This window comes from Dendrobates tinctorius, unplaced genomic scaffold, assembly GCF_039654945.1.
Source record: "Dendrobates tinctorius isolate UK_male_01 unplaced genomic scaffold, ASM3965494v1 ptg000026l, whole genome shotgun sequence".
NCBI lineage: Eukaryota > Metazoa > Chordata > Amphibia > Anura > Dendrobatidae > Dendrobates > Dendrobates tinctorius.
In genome coordinates this window covers 19,879,706-19,902,987 of record NW_027361694.1, presented here as the reverse complement: position 1 = coordinate 19,902,987, position 23,282 = coordinate 19,879,706, and the positions used below count along the sequence as shown (strand labels likewise).

The 23,282-nt window shown below is 43.0% G+C and overlaps 1 protein-coding gene across 3 annotated transcripts in view; it reads right to left on the bottom strand.

Moving 5' to 3' along the window:
• UGGT2 (UDP-glucose glycoprotein glucosyltransferase 2) overlaps nt 1–23,282 on the bottom strand; it is a 548,948-nt gene that overhangs the window by 343,289 nt on the left and 182,377 nt on the right. For all 3 annotated transcript variants that reach the window (XM_073569568.1, XM_073569567.1, XM_073569569.1), the window contains exons 10-12: nt 19,639–19,699; nt 13,479–13,570; nt 12,600–12,750 (exon numbers count right to left, since the gene is read on the bottom strand). In XM_073569568.1, coding sequence (XP_073425669.1) covers nt 12,600–12,750; nt 13,479–13,570; nt 19,639–19,699 — 304 coding nt within the window. The remainder of the gene's footprint in view (nt 1–12,599; nt 12,751–13,478; nt 13,571–19,638; nt 19,700–23,282) is intronic.

Genomic DNA, 23,282 nt, shown 5'->3' with positions numbered 1-23,282 from the left:
ACGCTGAAAGCAGATCCTCTGCGACAGATGGTGTAGTGCAGCAATGATGTTGTAGCCCTCCACAGGTAAGGCTGTTGGTCCCAGGGCAGTGTAGCGGAATGTTTAGGAAGAGGGTGCAGTGTTTGGCACAGAGATGTAGCAGTGCTGAAGATGTTGCAGGAAGGAAGCAAGGACACAACAGGGTGCAATTTCTTTACCTTTACTTGGCAAACGCAGTCCAGGGTCCTGATTATAGATGGCACAGGAGCAGGCTAGCCTGGAAGCAACTCAGGAATCTATCAGATGGGTTGTGTAGTCTCCTTCCTAGCGCTGGCTTGAGGTACATGCAGTACAGTGTTACACTGAAGTTCCTCCTTCTTATCGTCTTAGAACTACCTCATATGGCAGACAGCTGTAGCCCTCTATCTCTCTTGGCTCACCCGTCGCTGTTGTGCCTCCGAGTCTTAGTTGGGAAGAGAGCATTTACAGCTTCCTATTCCTCTGGTTTCTGTTGCAGGACCTTCAGTATCCATACAACCGTGGAGACCAGGCTCCAGATCATGCGCTCTCACTGGGAGGGAGCTCTCTATCTTCAGCTCAACCTCCAGCTTCTCTCCACACGTCTACATTCGTTGCCCTCCTCACTCTAACTACTGATTTCCCTTCCTGGCCCTCAGAGAGCACTCTTCCCCCAATCCTGGTTCAGAGCTTCCTCTGCTGGCCCAGAGTGGGAACTGTGTTGCATGATATGGTTAACTGCTAGAGAGACCCTTCATTGCTTCCAAGCATGACATCACCCTCCCTGGAGGAAGGAAATGCCATTGTGGCAACCATACTTCTGGGGGTGCCACATTCCCCCCTAGTGCAAGTCAGCACTCCTGGGCTGATGAACAACATATGAACATGTAAACAATATGAAGGTTACAAGATTTTGAAAAATGAAAAATGTACAAAACCAAAAGCTCCAAAAATAGTCCTATGATGATAAGTCCAAGCATCAATGTCCATGGTCCATTCCTGGGCAAATGGTGAACTATTTACAAGGTTAGTGACCACACACAGTCCTGTGGCCAAAATGTCCATACAACAAAACTGGAAAATTCAAAAGAAACTCTTACAGATTATCTGTAGGCACAAACTTGAAAACAGTTACAAATATACATGTACAGGTTAACATGACTAACTTATTTATATGCGATATCTGATGGGCGGTATACCTTGTGTAGTACGGGTAGATCTACGTAACACTGGTGTGATTGGGGACCTTACTGGCTGTCTGGTGCTAACTACTGGTGTAATATGTGATGTACTGAATACACTACTGGTGGTTCTGCTAGCACAGGGATACTAGATTTCCTAAAACCAGTTCTACTCACTGTGGGCATGACAGATTCACCACTGGCAGGGCGAGGATTCTCTGGCTCCACTGCTGGTGTGGCATCTGCTGCCTGATTTTCCCGATCTTCAGGATTTTCTTGAATCACTTCTTCTTGTACTACCAGTTGGGGAAATGTCAACACTGGCACCACTATAGCATCATTTACTTTAGTCCAATTGGCAGGGAATTCTCCAAGTATAGTGTTGACCTTTTCTTCTTCTATGGATTGGACGTTACTTTGTTCTTCCAATCTTTCCTTTAGCTGGTTAGGGCATAATTTCAAATGATCCCTTGATACTGCTGCTGAGGTGTCTCTTCCATCTTTACTAATAAGGCACACCTTGGTATTGTCAAAGTTTGAGGGTAGAATGGTGTAGGGTTCAGCTTCCCATTGGTCATCCAATTTATGCATCCTCCTTTTCCTCTTGAGGACTTGTTCTCCTGGTGACAAGGGACCCGCAGGTGCATGCTGATTGTAGTTCCTCTCTTGCCTGAGCTAGACTCTTTTCCACACGTTCTTGTACTCTTCTGTACTGTTGCTGCCTCTCTGTCCCAGTCAGCATCTGGTGACGTCACTTCAGGTGTAAGGACTCCCATGTCCAAATCAATAGGCAGCTTACCAGGCCTTGCTCTCATTAGGTAGGCTGGAGTGCAGTTGGTGGAATTTACAGGAATGTGGTTGTAGAGGTCTACCAGATCTGGCAACTTTTCTGGCCACAGACTCCTCTCCTCCAAAGGCAAGGTCTTCAACAGGTCGATCACCACCTAGTTCATCTTTTCACTCATGCCATTGGTCTGTGGATGGTACGGGGTTGTCCTGATCTTCTTACAACCGTACAAGTTACAGAATTCCTGGAACACCTCTGCCTCAAAGGCAGGACCTTGATCTGTAAGCACTTGCTCAGGATAGCCATGTGGTCTACAGAAGTGCTGTTGGAAAGCTCTGGCTGCTGTCCTGGCTGTTTGATCTTTGACAGGCACAACTACCAGGAATCTTGAGTAGTGGTCAACGATGGTAAGAGCATAGATGTAACCCGACCGGCTTGGGACCAACTTCACATGGTCCAGGGCAACCAACCCGAATGGCTGCTTGGTTACTATTGGCTGCAGAGGAGCTCTCTGGCTGTTTTGATCCTTTCTGCGCAAGTTACATTGTCCACACTCCCAGCACCACTTTTTAATGGCTTTCCTCATACCAGCCCAGTAGAATCTCTCCGGAGCAAGGCTTCCAACTTCTTCCATCCGAAGTGTCCAGCTTCTTTGTGGTATGCTTCCAAGACCATTGATGCCTCACTTTGGGACCACCACCTGCCAGACCAGCTCAAAGCGGCATTGATACTCCTCCGACACAGCTTTCCTTTTCATAGATGAACAGCCGACCTCTTTCCTTCCACAACTGCTGGGTTTCTTCAGGAGCATCCGACTCTGGGTGTGAGTCAGCTTGTGACAGTAGCTTCTTCACCAGGCGGACTGCGGGGTCACTATCCTATTCAGACTAGTTCTAGATGTGCCGTCAGTTTGTTCTATTACTTATACTAGTTTTCTGACTGAGCACTCCGCCCTTCATCAAGTGGTGATTTTAATCGCATTCAATCACATGTTTGGTTCCTATCGTCCTATATATACAGGCAATATCATGTTACTAGTCAGAGGTCAGTTTACACCAGGCAGTCAGCATAGGGACCCATTCAATCTGAGATCACCTTGTCGTTGGTGAATGGGCTCACATCTTTTGGCCAAATTTTGTGCTAAGTATCTCATATGTTTTTCAAGATTACAAAAGCCATTATGCTATTCATATTTCACTTATTTCATATTTGATATGCCTTACAAAAGCCATTATGAAATGTATTACTAAAGCCATTTTGCTATTCGTATTTCACATATTTCATATTTGGTGTGCTACCATTTTCTAATTTAATATGTAAGTTGCCTTTTGGTATGCACCTATTCAGACTAGTTCTAGATGTGCCGTCAGGCGGACTGCGGGGTCACTATCCTGCGTTTCTGCCCAATCATGATGGGGCAATGGATTTAGGGTGACCTCTTTCAAGCCGGGCCTTCTGTTTCTCACTCCTTGGGCACGCTGGGCCGCAAGTGGCCGGTGGAAGGGAGGTAACTTTCTTCAAGAGCCTCAGGGTCTTCTCCTGCATCTGGCAGATTAGGCATCCTGGACAGCGCATCAGCATTGGCATTCTTGTGTCCTGCTCAGTACTTGATGGTAAAATCATAGCTAGACAGCCGAGCCATCCATCTCTGCTCCAGTGCACCTAGTTTTGCAGTGTCCAAGTGAGTCAACGGATTGTTGTCCGTGAAGATGGTAAACTTGGCTGAAGCTAGGTAATGCTTGAATCTTTCAGTCACAGCCAAGACTATGGCGAGGAACTCCAGCTTGAAGGAACTGTAGTTGTCAGGGTTCCTTTCAGTGGGACGAAGCTTCCTGCTGGCATAGATCACTCTTTCTTTGCCATTCTGTACCTGTGACAGTACTGCTCCCAGTCCCATGTTGCTGGCATCAGTATACAACACAAAGGGTTGGTCATAGTCCGGGTAGGCCAGAACTTCATCTCCTGTGAAAGCCATCTTCAGTTGGGTGAAGGACCTCTCCAACTTCTCAGTCCATTCAAATGTGGAATTCTTCTGTTTGGCTTTCTTGGACTGCCCCACCAGAAGATTTTGCACAGGAGTGGCTATTTCAGTGAAGCCTTTGATGAACCTTCGGTAGTTGCCTACCAACCCGAGGAATTGGCGTACTTCATGGAGGTTGCTGGGCTTTGGCCAGTCCCGGATGACTGTGACATTGTCAGGATCTGGTGCCACACCTTCTGCACTCACTACATGACCGAGGTACTGTACCTTGGGCTTCAGGAGGTGGCATTTGGAAGGCTTCACCTTCAGGCCAAAGTTGGACAAGGCTTCAAACAACTCAGCCAGGTACTCCAGATGGTCTTCATAAGTCTTGGAGAAAACAATGACATCATCAAGGTACAACAGGACTGTCTCAAAGTTCATGTGTCCCAGGCAGCACTGCCCCAGGGGTTACTCGTTTAAAGGACAGAATCTTGCAAGATGGCCTGCCTTGTGGCAGCGACAACAGATGGGACGTCCGCCCTGGTCATAGCGGTCGTTGTTCCTCCCTCGGAGTGTTGGGGTTCTCCTCTTCCAGAGCCACAGGACATCCTCTAGACTGGAAGCAACTGGATCTTCTCTTTGGAGGACACCTGCAGGGACTTCACGGTTTTAGCAAGTGCAGCCATACCTTTGGTCAACTCCTGGACCTGAAGACGCAGCTCTTCTGTTGGATCTTTATCCAGAGTCTGTGCATTAGCCTCCACAGGGATGGAAGGGAAAGATGTTGCTTCCTGGTGGTAGGTGATTGCTGGGCGCCGGACGGCTGACAGTTGGTTCCTGCAGTACCCGAATAGCTCTGTCCTTGAAATCAGCAAAGTCCAGGTCAGGGTTTTGTAGGGTTATGATGCGCAGCTGTGCTCTGTGGGTACTGGATAGGAGTCCTTCAATGAACTGCTCTTTTAACAGTTTGTCTTCCTTTCACACTGTCTGGATCAATTTGCTTGACGGCTCGCAGCGCCTCCTGCAGGTTAAGATCATAGTCCCTTATTCTGTCCTGTACTTTGTTTACATCCAAAGAACCTCATCTTGATTTCAGCAGCAGTGCGGGTGTCAAAGGTGCTCCTTAGCTTGGCCAAAATGTTTTTAACAGTCTCTTTGTCAGTGTCCTGCCAGGCTTTTACTTCTCTCTGTGCTGCACCTGTTAGCTGCCCAATCAGGATGTTCACCTTCTGGCTTTCAGATAGAGGATACACCTCAAACAAACTGCACAGTCTCTCTTTAAATTCACTCAGGGTATGGGACTCACCCGAGTACTGTGGTACCCAGGCCGCTCCCGGTATGTAGGGCATGGACAGCGGCATTATGGGGACCGCTGTGGTGGGTGCTACAGGAGCCGCAGCAGTGTTGGGCACTGCATCTTGCGGCACTGAGGGGCTGGCGGGGGCGTCCGCCGCTGCATCGGCGCTTGCCTGAGACATTCTCCTTCCCCCCTAGTTAACGGTTGCCAGGCCCCGGGGTTAAGCGGCTTACCGGCTGTAGGCCTCAGCTCCTCCCCTTCTCTCGCGCTGTCCTCTCTTCCCGCGCGGCACTCTGCGGCAGGCTCCGCCGACGAAGGCCTGCCCCTTTTCTTCCCGCGCGCGCCAATCAGCGGGATAATGGTGGCAATGGCGCCAATTTCGCACACAGTCTATAGCACACAACAGTCTCTGGCACACAGGACCAGGGGATACCGGGCTCCGTAATCCTGTTCGTGACGGCAAAAATGGGTCGCCCTCCCAGGGCTGTGGGGTACTCGGTACCGGGCTGGTCTCTGAGAGGGGATTGTCACAGCAGCGGTGACCCGGTCCGTGGCCCTGGGCGCCCATGTAAAAGGGGTTGAGTTGATTCGTGATGCCACCTGTGGTGTTCGGCAAGGGAGGTGTTAAGCCGACGCTGAAAGCAGATCCTCTGGGACTGATAGTGTAGTGCAGCAATGATGTTGTAGCCCTCCACAGGTAGGGCTATTGGTCCCAGGGCAGTGTAGCGGAATGTTTAGGAAGAGGGTGCAGTGTTTGGCACAGAGATGTAGCAGTGCTGAGGATGTTGCAGGAAGGAGGCATGGACACAACAGGGTGCAGTTTCTTTACCTTTACTTGGCAAACGCAGTCCAGGGTCCTGATTACAGATGGCACAGGAGCAGGCTAGCCTGGAAGCAACTCAGGAATCTCTCCATCAGTTGGGTTGTGTAGTCTCCTTCCTAGCGCTGGCTTGAGGTACATGCAGTACAGTGTTACACTGAAGTTCCTCCTTCTTATCGTCTCTTAGAACTACCTCATATGGCAGACAGCTGTAGCCCTCTATCTCTCTTGGCTCACCCGTTGCTGTTGTGCCTCCGAGTCTTAGTTGGGAAAGGAGCATTTAAAGCTTCCTATTCCTCTGGTTTCTGTTGCAGGACCTTCAGTATCCATACAACCGTGGAGACCAGGCTCCAGATCATGCGCTCTCACTGGGAGGGAGCTCTCTATCTTCAGCTCAACCTCCAGCTTCTCTCCACACGTCTACACTCGTTGCCCTCCTCACACCAACTACTGATTTCCCTTCCTGGCCCTCAGAGAGCACTCCTCCCCCAATCCTGGTTCAGAGCTCCCTTTGCTGGCCCAGAGTAGGAACAGTGTTGCATGATATGGTTAACTGCTAGAGAGACCCTTCATTGCTTCCAAGCATGACATCACCCTCCCTGGAGGAAGGCAATGCCATTGTGGCGCCCATACTCCTGGGGGCGCCACATATATACCGTACAGTTGCTAAGGTGGGGCCCTGACATGGGATACTCACCACACACGGGTATATGAACACACACAAAATCACACACTACCATGTGCTTCAACACATATACCACCCTCAGCACACATTTCACCACACATACACCAACCTCGCCACAAAAATCGAAACACAAAAGTCGCCACTCAAAACTCGCCACGCTGTCCCAGAGCTGATTAAAAAATGAAAAATGAGCTGTGATTGGTTGCTATCAGCAACAATTTTCTTTGTAGACAGTTGTGGTAACGGAGGCCTATAATTCTTATCATTTATATGGTGTTATCGTCTATTAGATACATTGCTCAGCAGACAGTATCACACAGAATAGGGTTAGATATACGGCTCAGCAGACGGTATCACACATGATAGGATTAGATACACTGCTCAGTTGTCAGTATCACACAGGATAGGATTAGATACACGGCTGAGCAGTCAGTAACACACGATAGGATTAGATACACAGCTCAGCAGAAAGTATCACAGGAGAGGATACTTGGGTAATCGTTTAGTTAATTTGTGTTGCAAATCTGTAGTGCTGAATATATGATGTGAAATGTTTTTATGTGCATTATAATCATTATAATTTGTTATAACTAACCACAGTTGGTTACTATGCCCAGGCAACGCCGGGATCTTCAGCTAGTGTTAAATATAACTCCTGATATCCGATGGCAGCGATAATACGTGGCCCGCTTATTAAAATTTGCATTTATTTTTTAAAAAGCAATAAAAATGAAAATAGTCATCAATCAATCAACTACCTGACATGTTAGCATGTTTGTATACATTATCACGATCTCTTACATAGTATTAACATGGTAATTTGATAGCCCAGACTTCCAATTTACGCATTCCTTCTGTGAATTTTGCAATAATTTGCTACTCCATTAAAAGGACATGTGCCATTTATCATTGTAGCCTCCTAGTTAATTACTTTTCACAAAAACACATGAGAAGGCACAGAAATAAAAACAAATATTCTGATTTTCAGCCAAGATAATTGCTAGCTAATGTTTAACATTCAGGGGTTTCCGCCAATTTGTAATCAAATAATAGTATGTGGTAATTCGTAAGTAAGCTGAGGAAGAAGAATACATATGTAGGAGTGATATTATCTTACATATGTTCAGTGGAATTAGAATGAACATTTATTCTAGTGCTAATAAAACCAATGATATTCAGGATGTATAACATGTGGGAAGCAGAATTTTAAGGCCATCTTTCCAGTCAAACCTAAAATTACTTGACCGAATGTAATTAAAATGAAGCATAGAGTCTACATGGCCTAGAAATAATTCAAAGGGTTAAATTGATCTTAGATTATAAAATATGCCATAAATGTGTGATAGGTGCAGGTCCCAGAAGTAAGAACCGAATCCATTTCCAATCGGGGTTTGTAGACCTCCAGTGCTACCTGGTGATGTGGCCATTTTGGATGTTTGTAGGACATTAAGTGAAGTGACTCTAGCAGTGTGTGCCTTCCAGTCTAGGGAGGCACACCGTAACCAAATCATCTGGTAATCAAGCTGCTTAAAGTACAGTGGGGAAAAAAAGTATTTAGTCAGTCAGCAATAGTGCAAGTTCCACCACTTAAAAAGATGAGAGGCGTCTGTAATTTACATCATAGGTAGACCTCAACTATGGGAGACAAACTGAGAAAAAAAAATCCAGAAAATCACATTGTCTGTTTTTTTTTCATTTTATTTGCATATTATGGTGGAAAATAAGTATTTGGTCAGAAACAAGCAATCAAGATTTCTGGCTCTCACAGACCTGTAACTTCTTCTTTAAGAGTCTCCTCTTTCCTCCACTCATTACCTGTAGTAATGGCACCTGTTTAAACTTGTTATCAATATAAAAAGACACCTGTGCACACCCTCAAACAGTCTGACTCCAAACTCCACTATGGTGAAGACCAAAGAGCTGTCAAAGGACACCAGAAACAAAATTGTAGCCCTGCACCAGGCTGGGAAGACTGAATCTGCAATAGCCAACCAGCTTGGAGTGAAGAAATCAACTGTGGGAGCAATAATTAGAAAATGGAAGACATACAAGACCACTGATAATCTCCCTCGATCTGGAGCTCCACGCAAAATCCCACCCCGTGGGGTCAGAATGATCACAAGAACGGTGAGCAAAAATCCCAGAACCACGCAGGGGGACCTAGTGAATGAACTGCAGAGAGCTGGGACCAATGTAACAAGGCCTACCATAAGTAACACACTACGCCACCATGGACTCAGATCCTGCAGTGCCAGACGTGTCCCACTGCTTAAGCCTGTACATGTCCGGGCCCGTCTGAAGTTTGCTAGAGAGCATTTGGATGATCCAGAGGAGTTTTGGGAGAATGTCCTATGGTCTGATGAAACCAAACTGGAACTGTTTGGTAGAAACACAACTTGTCGTGTTTGGAGGAAAAAGAATACTGAGTTGCATCCATCAAACACCATACCTACAGTAAAGCATGGTGGTGGAAACATCATGCTTTGGGGCTGTTTCTCTGCAAAGGGGCCAGGACGACTGATCCGGGTACATGAAAGAATGAATGGGGCCATGTATCGTGAGATTTTGAGTGCAAACCTCCTTCCATCAGCAAGGGCATTGAAGATGAAACGTGGCTGGGTCTTTCAACATGACAATGATCCAAAGCACACCGCCAGGGCAACGAAGGAGTGGCTTCGTAAGAAGCATTTCAAGGTCCTGGAGTGGCCTAGCCAGTCTCCAGATCTCAACCCTATAGAAAACCTTTGGAGGGAGTTGAAAGTCCGTGTTGCCAAGCGAAAAGCCAAAAACATCACTGCTCTAGAGGAGATCTGCATGGAGGAATGGGCCAACATACCAACAACAGTGTGTGGCAACCTTGTGAAGACTTACAGAAAACGTTTGACCTCTGTCATTGCCAACAAAGGATATATCACAAAGTATTGAGATGAAATTTTGTTTCTGACCAAATACTTATTTTCCACCATAATATGCAAATAAAATGAAAAAAAAAAACAGACAATGTGATTTTCTGGATTTTTTTTCTCAGTTTGTCTCCCATAGTTGAGGTCTATCTATGATGTAAATTACAGATGCCTCTCATCTTTTTAAGTGGTGGAACTTGCACTATTGCTGACTGACTAAATACTTTTTTTCCCCACTGTATATAGTTTACATGTGCAGACAAGTGAACATATATTTCCCTTAAAAACAGTTATTTTATTTTTTCTTATTAAAAAAAACCCCACCTAACCCAGTGTGAAGGGTAATAAAAATCCCAAATATAAACAATACAATAATCCTGCCTGCCAAGACCCTGCAATAACCTAAACTGACTCCTTCCTTGCCGTGGAGGTTGGCACCCTAAGAAACGATTATTTGGCGCCCCCACTCAACGTGGACTATCCCTCTCTCCCCTGATATAACCCTATAAATATAGGTGGGAAAACAATATAGCAAAGAAAAGAAATGAAATGAAAGGAATAGATCCTTATATAACACATTTCATGAGGTGGGTTTACTACCTAGGACTGGCACACAAGAACAAAAAAAACAAAAACCAAAACACACACAAAAAAGACACCAAATGCATCAATGGCAAATATCTAGTAAAATAGTCCTAGAAAACATTATTGTATTGTTTATATTTGGATTTTTTATTACCCTTCACACAGGGTTAGGTGTTTTTTTATAAGAAAAAATAAAATAACTTTTTAAGAGAAATATATGTTAACTAAATGATTGCATTTTCCTGATTTAAATTTGTTTAAGTGAGTCTTTTACATGTGCAGACAAGGAGGGGGATGAGACAAGGAATGTTAATGTTGGTTCCTTAAAACCAGGTCTCAATAGTGAGGAATCCGTTTGTGAGGAGCAGCTAGGTTGGTGGCTTTTCCAAAAGTGACTATTTGCTGCACAAGCCTCAGTATGGCTGCACCAATCTCTGGATTAGCAATATACAGTTGCTTTGTTGGCTCATTTAAATAGTCTACTAGGTTAGAGACAATTTTTCAATACAAAATTAAGAAATTGTTAATAAACATCATGGCATATCTTAGCGATTACCTAGATGGACGTCAATCTTAATAACTATGTTATGACCAATGCTAAAGCCTAAGTTTTACAATTTAGTAAGGCACTGTCAGAAAAAAAAAAAAGAAATCCTGCTGTAAATCCTTTACAACCACTTGTGTGGTAGAGAAGAAAGTGTAAGAACTTGATCTTTCAGTGAGAAGAGCCCACCAAGGGCCTTTCGGCTTTCAGAATACCCCTAAAAGTTAGACATTTAAAATGCAGTTTTCAGGATCATCTAATCTACATTAAAGGTCTTCAGTGTGTGTTTAATTATTTTCCCATCCCTTAGCTATCAATAATATATGTTCAGTGTGTGCATTAAACTACTTAATGGCCATTCTACCATTTCTAGCATTGCTTTGGTCCTCTCCAATGCATTTACGACCTATCAGCTTACAAAACATCTTATGCATGGACCAGAACTCACTTTCTCAATGTAAGTGTCTTTGAGACTCAGAACAATGCCCTCAGACTTACTTCCTTTTTTAATTGCAACGGTCAGCTGTTTGAGTGCGGTCACAGAGCAGTGCTGTAAACAGCAGAAGACAGCAATGGAACGCTCAGTAAGCAAGAGAGGAAAGTTAAAATGATTATGGTGGGAAATTTAAGTACCTATGTCATCCATGCTTGCCAAACCACATCAAATATAATATAAGGCTGGTTTCACACACCCGACATTCATGGTCTATGGACAGAACTCCTCTTACAGACTGGCCATGGATTTTCTGATCCAATCCAATATGACTATGAGGCTCCTGATTTTGTGTACTAGAAGATCTACAGTATACTGGATATCGGATAGTGGACGTCAGGCAAGTCTAGTCAGACGTCAAGTCTAAATGCATTAAATGGGGTTTAAACTCCAGGTTGTGGCCGATTTGGCTATTAGAAATACAAACAAATAGATTAATGTTTTAGTTTCCTCAGATATACTCAGAATATGTGCATGTAGCAAACCTTGTTCAGGGTTTTTAATGAAGCAGACTTTGTTAGGTACTATTTGCAACCATATTCTTTAGTAATGAAAGTATAAAAAAGAAAAATATATACAAATATAAACTAAAATAAAATACATTAGTTCTGCTATTCATGAGCTGTGGGGTACATCCTCCCCTGCTGCTGACTGACAGGAGAGGAGAATTTACCCCATAGTGGTTTGGTAGGCCTGGTAGGATAGGGTTAACAAAAAGCTCAAATATGTTGCTTAAAAATATTGAGGATTCATAAATCCATGCATTGCAAGAACTCCAGCCTTGGCTCAGTCATAATTTTATTGGTAGAGCTAGGGGTGAACATAACATAGATACAACTTGTGCAGCTGCCCCAATAGGTTAAGGGACCCACTATTATCTTAAAAGTACCTTCTTGCCATCAATTAGACTGCACATAAGGGCTTGAGCTAATAAAATTTCATCGCTCACAATTACTGGTGGATTTTTAGAGAAAATAATTTATGATGAGCTATGCAATAAGAATGGCTCATATACAGTACTTGAACAGGGACCCTGCACTGTGTCTGTGCACCCCTCCTTAGGGCATAATAAACCTGAAGATGGGTTACTGTGAAATGCAGTTTGAAGTAGTGAAAGAAATGTAGGAAAAAAAATAAAAATCAGCAGGACAACACCAAGCACAACAACAATAATAATTCTGATTCTATTAATTCTATCAAGTACGACCCCTGGATACTCTGCAGGTAAGATCTTGTCATGCTTCCCCGCTTTCCACAGCTTATTTCATGGTATTAAAAATAATAATGAAGAAATATAGATGCATATTATATGAAATATTCATGAACAAATCTGAAAACACTTACAATAATGGCAGAATTACGGATATCTAAAGCATAATTTTCTTCTCCTGGATGGACTTGTAACTGCAAATATTTGATGATGTCTTCATTTTTAATTCCCAGAACTGAAAGCCCATGTAGTGCTTTCCCTTCATTTTTTAGAATATCTAAGATACTGTTAAGAATAAAGTAAAGCAGAAATATTACAAAACTGGATGGACAAAAAAAAGTTATACATCTTAATGTTGTAAAATTTATGATGTAATAATGCTTTATTTAAAGTAAACAATATTGTACATATTGAGCATGGTGCTACAGAACCCCCCAGCACCCCGAATAGGAGATGCATGTATGATAGGTGCAATGTGAGATGCATACTCCTAACGCAGCAACCGACCAGCTGCGACCCCTGGGCAGAGGTAAACGAGATATCCCACTTTTGACCTCCCCCACCTTTGTAAATCCCACAGTAAATGATCGGGGGTCGCCGGCCACCTGCGGCTATTGTAATATAAGTCTGGCGTCTTAATTGGAGCCTGTTATCTACTGGCCCGCCACATATTGATTGTCCTGTACTCTGTATGTATATATATTTTGAGACCGGTGAGTAAAATGTTGTCACACTGGAAATACGTGGAGAAGCAGTGATCTTTTATATGTTCCCATGTTACAAAGCCTTTCGAGCCAGTGTCCTTCATCCAGAAGTGAGGAAAAGCAGAGTAGACCTCCTGAAACATGGGGTGGCAATGTAAGAGGTATTACAGCACAGAAGTCTGCTTCACGCAGTCAAAGGCGCCGAATAGCAGCACATACAAACAAAACATGTCAGGAGTCTGAAAAACTGTGGTGGAAAGATAGGTAGCATTTAAATACTTAAAAATTACATGCAAAAGTAGGTCTTACCTGAAGGAATTCTGAACATCAAGATCAATCTGAAGACCATTGATATATAGGCTTGCATCGCCAGCCTGAATTCCATAGGTGTTAGACAAATGCTATAAGCAAAAATAATGAAAGATAGCGCGAGTTTGTCTTAATCATATGGAGAAGTAGAAAGTCACAAGGCACTGCATTTGTATAAGATCTAGGCTAAATTCTAAGCCCAAGTGTATGATACATATACTCATCTGTCATAAAACCACCAACAGGTGAGGAATTTGGCAACAATGGCACCTGTATATATGTAGGAGATATATTAGATCACAAGTGAATAGTTGGTCCTTGATGTTGATTTGTTAGGAAAAGTGGGCAGGTGGAAGGATCTAAAACTTTGGCAATGGACAAAGTTTTGTGTGGTCTTCTTGCTATGCAATAGTTAGTAGCTGCTAAAAAAGTCATTTAACTGGAACCATAGACAGGGCTTAGACACCCACAGAGAAGCTACTTACCACAAAGTGGACCACATCTACACTGACCCAATGGTGATTAGTTAATATATTAGGAGCACTACCTTCGATAACATCTACCTATACATTGTCCCAGACCACGGACACTACCTTCACACCCTGCCACATAGCAAAAGTTGTTTAGGTATTGTTTGGAGAGCATGGCAAATTTATCAAGGTACTGACTTCTCAAAAAATCCCCAGATCACAATGTGATCAAGCATCTGTGGACTGTCCTGGAAGAACAAGACTGATACATGAAAATTAACACGTAACATTCTAATACCAGATTCCACATTTCCAGGTGTGTAGTTGAGTCTGCCTTGTCATGTCAGAGCTGTTCTGGTGGCAGGCATGAGAAGATGAAAGCAGCTTTCTGATTTTTTACATGGAGATCATCAAGGTGAATGTTTTTTATTTAGCAAACAATTATATAAATAAAGAGGGTATCACTTTTAGACAGGAAGTTTTTGAGCATTACCACATCCCCCCACCCACACCAAAAAAACTCTATGTAGGCTTTATCTATTTTCTTAAGGCTTACCATCTTTTTTTCTTGTAGGAAGTAAAATTGATGTCCACCGCAAACTGTGGTATGCTACCAGAATGTTTCAAATCAGATATGACCCCCACGGCATTTTAGGGGCAAAACAAAATCACTTCAGTAAAGAGCCGTTTTCAGAATAAGAAATTGACAAAACTGCAATGTGCTTGTAAAAACAAGAACCCCAAAGAAATAGATAGCCCCCAAACATATATTGTTGGTGAGACAAGATGAAACACAAACGCAGGCAGAAAATAGACTGAGCAAATGATGGGGCCCGAACCGACTAGATAGGATAGGAAAGGATAGACACTGTCTACAATCACGCAAAAAACCCTAAAAAATCCAACACGACTGATGTGCCAAAAAACACTGAGGTCTCACGACCTCGCTCCCACTATATCAGCATTCTGGTATGAACTGGCAGTAAAAGCAAAAGAGATCAATATAACAGGGGACTGAACTAACTGACACAAGCAGTAACATATGGAGTGGGGGTCCAGCACTGCCCCCCAGCAGGGAGCACACTGAACCCTCACAAGCAGAAAGAGGCAAAACCAGATCAGATGCAAAGGATTAGCAAATGAGCAACTTAACTGAAAAATGCAGGATCAGGGCAGGAGACATCAGACCTCAGAATGCACAGGAAAACTAATCACCAGCAGGGATTGAAGGAAACCTGCTGACTTAAATACTCCAATCAGTAACCCCAGATCTCCAATCATCAGCATCAGGAGGCAGACCTCTGTCAACCCGGCCAGCTCCAGTACCCACAGTAACCACCAAAGGGAGCCCTGACTCAGAAGTAAGAGAATTCACAACAGTTTGCTATTTAATCTGGAGAGCAGGAGATAAGGGCTGAAGCACAGATTTTGATATGTCACTTTTTTGGCTGTGTTGTGTTTACTAACAATGATGGTTTTATCACCAGGAGACCCTCATTGCCCGGATTACAGCTCACAAGACTGCTAAACTGACCACAACCCCTACTCTGATAAGTAGCTCACTATGAACAGATAATTATAGAGCCTGTTGTGGGTGGGGCTAGCTCTATGGGCTCTGCTACATATAAAAACTCTTGATTGTGTTACAACTGCTGTACCCAGTAAACTAAGTGATACATTGCTGGAATCAAGGTCTCTGCCTACATTTTGCTGCTCTCAGATGAGGTAGCAAAATCCTGTTGGCAGATTCCCTGTAAGCAGTCTCTAAGGACTGGAGTGCTCCAATAGAGATTGCAAGTGATACTTAAAGCTGACTGATTCACTTGATCCAAGCCAGCTTCAGTGCCACTGTGCACCTCAGATTAGGCAGAGCTGCATCTGGGAGTGCACCATTTGGGCGAGCAGCGTGACAATGCCTATCTGGACTGTCAACTGATCAGGAACGCTTCCTAAAAAAAGCATTCATAAGACAATCCCTTTAACATGATTTTTTTTTTTTTAAGGAACAACTGACAAGGTATTATCGAAAACGAAGCGAACTTCAGACTCCTGACCAAGGTGACCTTAGAGATGTCTCCAAAATTCATTAAAAAAAATACTGCCTTGAGCAGTCCTGGGGATAGATTGTTTACCACTGTTGAAATAATGAACTTGTTAACATTTTGAAGATGGACATATACAATACAGTTGTAAGGAACTATAGGAGACTACGAACAGAAACTTTTGCTTTACACAACAAAGATCCTAATCTGACAAAATATCCCAAGAGGAAACATAATAAGAAAAATAAGCTAATGATGTAGAACAAAGCCCATTAATACAGCCTCAGCATTGTAGTCTCATTTGACTACTGTCTATGGCAAGACATTAGTGGTGAGGTGATGCAAATTAACAGATTATTTTCTTTTTTGTTCTGATAACCTTTTCAAAGCTAGGGCAGAATTTCACAGACCACTATGCAGCTTGAATACTATTTCGAATAAACCCAAATCATCATAATATTTTCTACTTTTAACACCTTTGTCATCCCTCTCCCTATGCTGCATTTTGGTGCTTTGCCTTCATTATCTCAAATGGGAATGATTTCGTTCTGCACAGCCGGAGCCGCCATCCCCTGCTGCTAGATGGATGGACTATAGGCACTATGTCTCCAATGCCAATTTATTGCCTGCAAATACCAGGGTTTAGAAAGTTTAGTGCTATACACTTGGGGGAAAGGCAGAATGTAAAAAATGACAACCATCTTCATAAGGGCTTCTGTCCAGCTTGAATCCTTTTAATTATCTTCTCATTACAGTTATTAGCACATTTTAGGACTTTTGGGCTGTTAAGTGTATGTAGTACAGGGCTACTGTGCCACAGGGAAATGCCATAAACATATTCAGTTGACTGGAGGTTTTAAATAGCAGTTTTATTTTAAAAAATACAATAAATATACTATAAACAAATGATTCCCTGCTTTCTCTTCTATTAGGACAATTACTATATATAGTGGATACAAAACGTTTAGACCCACCTTTTAAAATGCCACATTTTTGTCATGTAAAAAAAAAAAAAAATCATACCGAGAATCATCATTTTAGAACTTTGCCACTCAACCCCTTTCCAACATCGGGCATAATACGCTCACGTCGGAATCCCTCCCTTTGTTGTGGGCTCAGTGCTGATCCCACATCTTTCCTGACACGTAAGCTGTTTTGAACAGCTGACATGTGGCCAACAGCCGCGGGTGGAATCGCAATCCACCAACGGCTGTTAACCTGTTAAATGCCGCTGTCGATCTCCGAAAGCGGCATTTAACTCAAACTTACTGAAAGCATGTCGGAAATCTCGCCCATCGCTGACCTCGTCACATGATCTCGGGTCACCGATGGATCGGCAGACCTGAAGCAGACCTCTATGGTTGTCACTGTCGGATTGCTATGAGTACCGGGCGATCAAAAGATCGTATCTACACCAAAATGGTATCAAAAACATAATGGCACAAAAAAAAAAAAATAAGGCCTCAGAAAACGGCGTTTTGTTTTTTTTTAACCAAAAGTTTTGATTTTTTTTCACTACCTAAATAAATTAGAACCTATACATGTTTGGTGTCTTTGAACTCATAATGACCTGGAGAATCATAAAGGCAGGTCAGTTTTAGCATTTAGTGAAAATGGTTAAAAAAAAAAAACAAACAAACTGCAGAACTGCAGTTTTTTTTTTTTGCAATGTCACCACACTTGGAATTTTTTTCCCCGCTTTACAGTACAAGAAACGTTAAAACCAATTGTGTCGTTCAAAAGTAAAACTTGTCCCACATGGCCATTCTGACCGAAAAATAAAACGTTATGGCTCTGGGAAAAAGGGGAGCAAAAAACGAAAATGCAAAAACGAAAATACCTCCAGTCAGAAAGGGGTTATTGTCAACCATAATCAGTACAAATCCATTGAGAACCGAACTTAAATAATTCTTAGTTGCATTTGACAGCAAAAGCCATGGTCCATAAACAACTTACAACACAACAAAAGCATCTCATGGATGAAAGTTGAGTTAGGAGAGGGTTACAAAAAAAATGCCAAGCCATTAGATATATCATGGGACACTGAAGATTGTTATCAAGGAGTGGCTTGAATTTGCTACAACAGTGACATTACCTAGAAGTGGCTAACTAAAAAATTACATCAAGTCTATCAAACGCATATGGAAAAGTGTGTTATGTTTGATGAGACCAAGGTTGAATTTTTTGGACTTAATTTCAAAAGTATGTTTGGTGCAATGCTGACACTTTGCATCATTCAAAGAACACCATTCCCACATTGAAGAATTATAGAGGCAGCATTATGCTTTGGAGTGGTTTTTCAGCAACGGAAACTGGAGCCTTAGAATATTTCCAAATATCAGTTAATTTTGCATTAAAACAATCAGGCCTCTGCTAAAAATCTGCAAAGGAATTTCACCTTTCACAAAGACAACAACGCAAAGCATACCTCGAAAATCAACAAAAGAATGGCTTCACCAGACAGAATCAAAGTTTTGTAATGGTGTGGGGAGGTTGAGCTGGTGGACAGCTCTGTCTGTAGTAAGAGACAGATAGGAAAAGAGTGTCATGTGGCAGTCTGTTCATTAGAGGTCAGTGGAGAAAGAAGACAGTGGTTATGTAACTGCCACAGGTCAAGGTGACTCTGATTGGGCAAAGGTGACTGTCAGGTGACAGTGGGCGGGGCTGTCCAGGCTGACCGTATAAATCCTGAGGTAAGCTTCTAGAAGTGTCAGTCAGCCTGGGGAGCTCACAAGAGAGGAGGGTCTGCTGTGAGGAGAGGCAGCAGAGAACCCTCGGAGAGAGAGCCTGACAGTGAGGACGGTCACGGGGGTGACCCAGACGACGGTAGCAGCAGACAGTGACACCCTGAGGGTGAGGATAACGGTGTACCCTGGGTGGTGAAGCGCTGTGGTGAAGGTACCTAGGGCAGCCACAGCGAAGAGAACCACAGGGGACACCACGACGGTGACACACAGCACAAGTGGAGGTACTCGGGTCTGTGAGGGAAGCAATCCCTAAGATCTCTTGTCATGTACTGCGAGAGCTGTTAAAGGAGTTGGAGAATAAAGCACGAACCTGTTGCATACGCTTTCCTGTCTCAGACTCCCGTCTGTCTGTGCTAAGAGGTGGGTCACCCACCCCCCCACCCCACCCCTGTTGGATCTGTATCACCTGAACACAGCACACCTTCCCCGACTATCAGCACCATCATCACCACCTAAATTTGCCTGGGCCCTGTTGCCTCGCCGCCACCCCTACAATGGCTCAGCCACAGATCAGATCTTGAGTTTATATGATCAGACCCTGAAGCAAATTGAAAAAAATTTGTGGGTTGACCTGCAAAAGGCGCTGCACACAGGAGACGTTCAGATGTGTTATGCCGATAAACTCCTATCCAAAAAGACTGAATACTATTAAACGCAAAGATAACTGTCACAAAGTATGTTATTTATTAGTATTTTAGTTCTCTCTTTCTCCACCTAAAAATATTTCCATTTTTCAATTGAATTGTACAGATTATAGGTGACCGTGACAATAAGAGTGAAAAAATGAAATTCTTCTGCATAATTTTCACATGACAAAAACCTGGCATTTTAACAGAGGTGGGTAGATTTTTTTTTATTAATATTTACTGTACAAGAAAAGGATGGTTTAACAAAAACAAACCTTCTGATTTTCCTCGATTTCTTTCCTCATCTCCTGGTTCAATGCAATTCTTGTTAAAGATCTAGAAAAAACATTTGATATATCACATAATTAATGACTGTAAAATTTAGACGTTTCCTGGATACAAAACAAACTCCCTCAAAAAATTTGAAATGAGACATTGGAGGCATTACCATCTTCCCGCTAAACACCTGCAAGTAAAAATGATAGAAAAGGCATTTCTCTGAAAAAAAAAAAAAATGAGTACAAGTTGCAAGTTTTTCTCTTCTGTAGGCCATTTCTTAAAGGGGGGGGGGTTTCTCCAATACATGATCAACTCCTTTTTAAAATGAAGCAGTCCTCGTAAAATAAATAAATTAAAAAAAAAAAACTCCTTTCTGTATTGGTGCTGTGAACCCTGCAGCCAATCATTGGCTGCTATTGGGCTGTTTTGCTATCACTTTTTCTGTTTGCCCAAGACTCGTTTGAGGGAAGGGTTCAAGTGGCATAACAATTTCACATGAACTCTGCCAACGCGGAAGGTGAGAATATATATTTTCCGTATTTTTTGAATTATAAAAGATTCCCTTTTATTCCCCCAAATTTGGGGGGAAAATGGGGGTGTGTCTTATAATGCGGATATACCTTATAGGCGCGCCGCTGCGGGTGTCCGCCGGTGCTGCAGGGGGCTCTGCCGACATTTAGTGAAAGACTAGAGCCCCCCGCAGTTCTGTGGTTTCCTGTGCGATGGACTTCGGGAAAATGGCACCCGGGGGCTCGGCACCAAGGCGTGATATCATTACATCATCGACTGATGCAAGTTCCCGGGCAGCGCGCACTGCGCATGCTCGAGAAAATTTTGCAGAGCGCAGGCGTCAGTCATGTAACGAGGAACACAGGAGGCGGTGCACAGAAGCAAGAGGGGGGTGATGGACGGCTCTAAGGTGGTTGACACAGGGGGAGAAAACATACCTCCAGGACACAACAGAGGTATGGCGGGCAATTTATAAAAGTCTTTATTTCAGCGTTCCTAGGGAGAAGAAACATAAGAGCCACCTTCAGAGAATGCGGCCTTAGTGACGCCGAAGGTGGCTCTTTTACTTAAAAAGGCCTGGGGGGGGGTGAAAGGTTCCCTTTAAGATTAACTTGTTCAGCACTGGAGAACTTCTTTACTGAAAGCTAATAGGTGCCCAGGTTACAATTTCTACTCCAACAAATGCAGCCTACTGAAAAATCCCTAAAAGACACTGGTGAATTGTTTGCTGTGGATTACATACGGTCATCCAATGATTATTTTAGCCCGTTTTACTATGCATTTCAGAAAGAAACAGACACCACATCACTAGTTTTCATTAGAGCAATGATTCAAGTGGAAGAAATAAAGTTTCTTTCCCCCCCCCCCCCACACTAAAAGGAATACTATATTTATTCTTTAACAACTGGCAGACTGCATGAATAACTCATCCTCCGCTCTATTCAGGATTCATACAGTGCCTATTTCCTCCAGGGCTCGCGCTGTTAGCAGTATTGTCAAATCGCATCATGTACTTTCAGCTCTTTAGTACAAGAGACAATGGAATACTTTGCTGCGAGTCTCTGCAGCCCAGAAGTGGTCGAGTGCAAATGGACTCCCAATCCACACGTGTGAAAGGATCTTGAAGGTAGGAAGTCAAGTAAAGGTTGGGACTAACTACATGGAAGCATAAACCTTACCCATGGTTAATATTTCAGGTCACAAGAAATGAAGAGAGCTACATCTACAAAGTTATATCCAATTATCTGGCATTTAATGTCATTTTCTCATATTCAGAAAGCTAAAGGCAAAGTGTGAGAGTGAGGTGTGAACCATGGACAGCACCATAAGTATTTCCTTTCAGATTTCTATAGGTCTTTGTTTTTTTGTATCCTTTTTGTAGTTGTATTTTCCTTCACTTTTTTTTTTTTTTTTGCAATTAGAATTTAAACTGGCAGAAAAAAGAAAAGAAAAAGAAAAGCACCACATAAGCCAACATAGGCATTAAAGTCCAATCAAATGTTCTCATCTTATGAGATGAGAGTAGCCACAATAAATATAACCGCATGTAGCAGTGGTAAATTCAGGAGTGCAATTTCAGTAGGTCCCAATGTATGATAGGTGGGGATTCGACACCCCCAGCGTCAGCTGCTCTCAGCTCTGACAGTGGCCTGACGTAAACGGTTGCGGGCAAAACAGTTGAATAGCATGTTTAGTGGCCACTGCCGGGCATTGTACATCATCTCTACATTAAGGGGCATGTTTTTATTCAGGTCTGAAGTCTAGGTCTTGTCCGAGTTTAGAAATTAAGCATTTATTTTGCAGCTCTGAATTCATTTGTTCATGGGTCTAGTTTGGTGCTAATGTTGGTGGATTTTTTTTTCTTTGTTTTTTAGCTACTTTGGACATCTTTATTCTGGGACTATACTTAGATGACTGAATTCTAGGGTTTGGTCTGAGGCATGTGTTTATTGTGGTGTCTATATGTACTCCATTAGTCTTGTCTGGGGTCTGTACTTTTACAGATGGGTTTGGGGTGTGCATTTACTGTGCAGTCTGGTGTGAGATTTGTATTTATTTTGGCCCCTGGTCTGGGTCTGTGTTATGGTGTGCAGGCCAGGTTTTTCTGGGGCTTGTATTTAGCAGACAGTCCTTATTTACAGATGTGACAAGAACCACCGGTAGAGATGGCATCTGGCCTGTTCAAATATTGTTCCAAAGCACATGTGAGATTCAATTAGGAAAGTTACTGCTCATGCGGAGTAAGTGTACTGTATGTGTATTCTGGGGTTTGGTCTAGGGAGAGTTCGGAGGAGATGACGGATATCTGCACTACTTGCGTTAGTAATGTAGTATTTTAGCAGTGTCTGGGAGCTGAGTCTACATACATTTTGGGCAATGCTACATAAAACTGAGTATTTGTATAGCATTCTTACATCCAGCTGGCCTAGTTGTAGGCCAGTTACTGGGACTCCTGATAGCCATGAAACCTGAGGAGGCAAGTAAACCACTGAACATCAGTAACTTCCGACTCTGAAATGTGCCCATTATTCCATTGACTTACACAGAGCACCATATGCTATGGAAGTCAATGGTGCAGAGTAGATCAGCCATTCTCTGTGACGACGTCTCCAGTGGTTGGAGCAGGACAGATGAGAATAAACCTTTCACCTCTTTTTTTGTTACCAATATCATCTTCCTCATCAACTTTGGACGTAAAAATGATCCATCGTAAACCCTGGACGCTGTTTAGACAGTCAACGAATTTAACTTTGGACATTTATTTAGTAAAACTCCTGCACAACAAAAAATGGGCTGAACAGTCCACACACATGCTTCACATCGTGACCGAGTGCGGCATTGTAGTTACTACAGCCCAGAAAAAGCTACTGTATGTTGAAAATATTGGAACATGACGACAGTGTAACAAAAGACCACTGCATTTAGGACCACTTATCCTTTACTATTTTGGTGATGTCCTGCTCACAAACCTCTTTTTTGATCTTTATACTGTCTATGTTAAACCTTTTAAATAATCGGGTTAACTAAAAAAAATAAATGTCGGATACTTGGATCTGCTTTTATTATGTTCAGATTCTGGGTCAAAAAAATGCCTTGGTGGACAAGACTGTCAGTTGTGTCAATGTTGTGT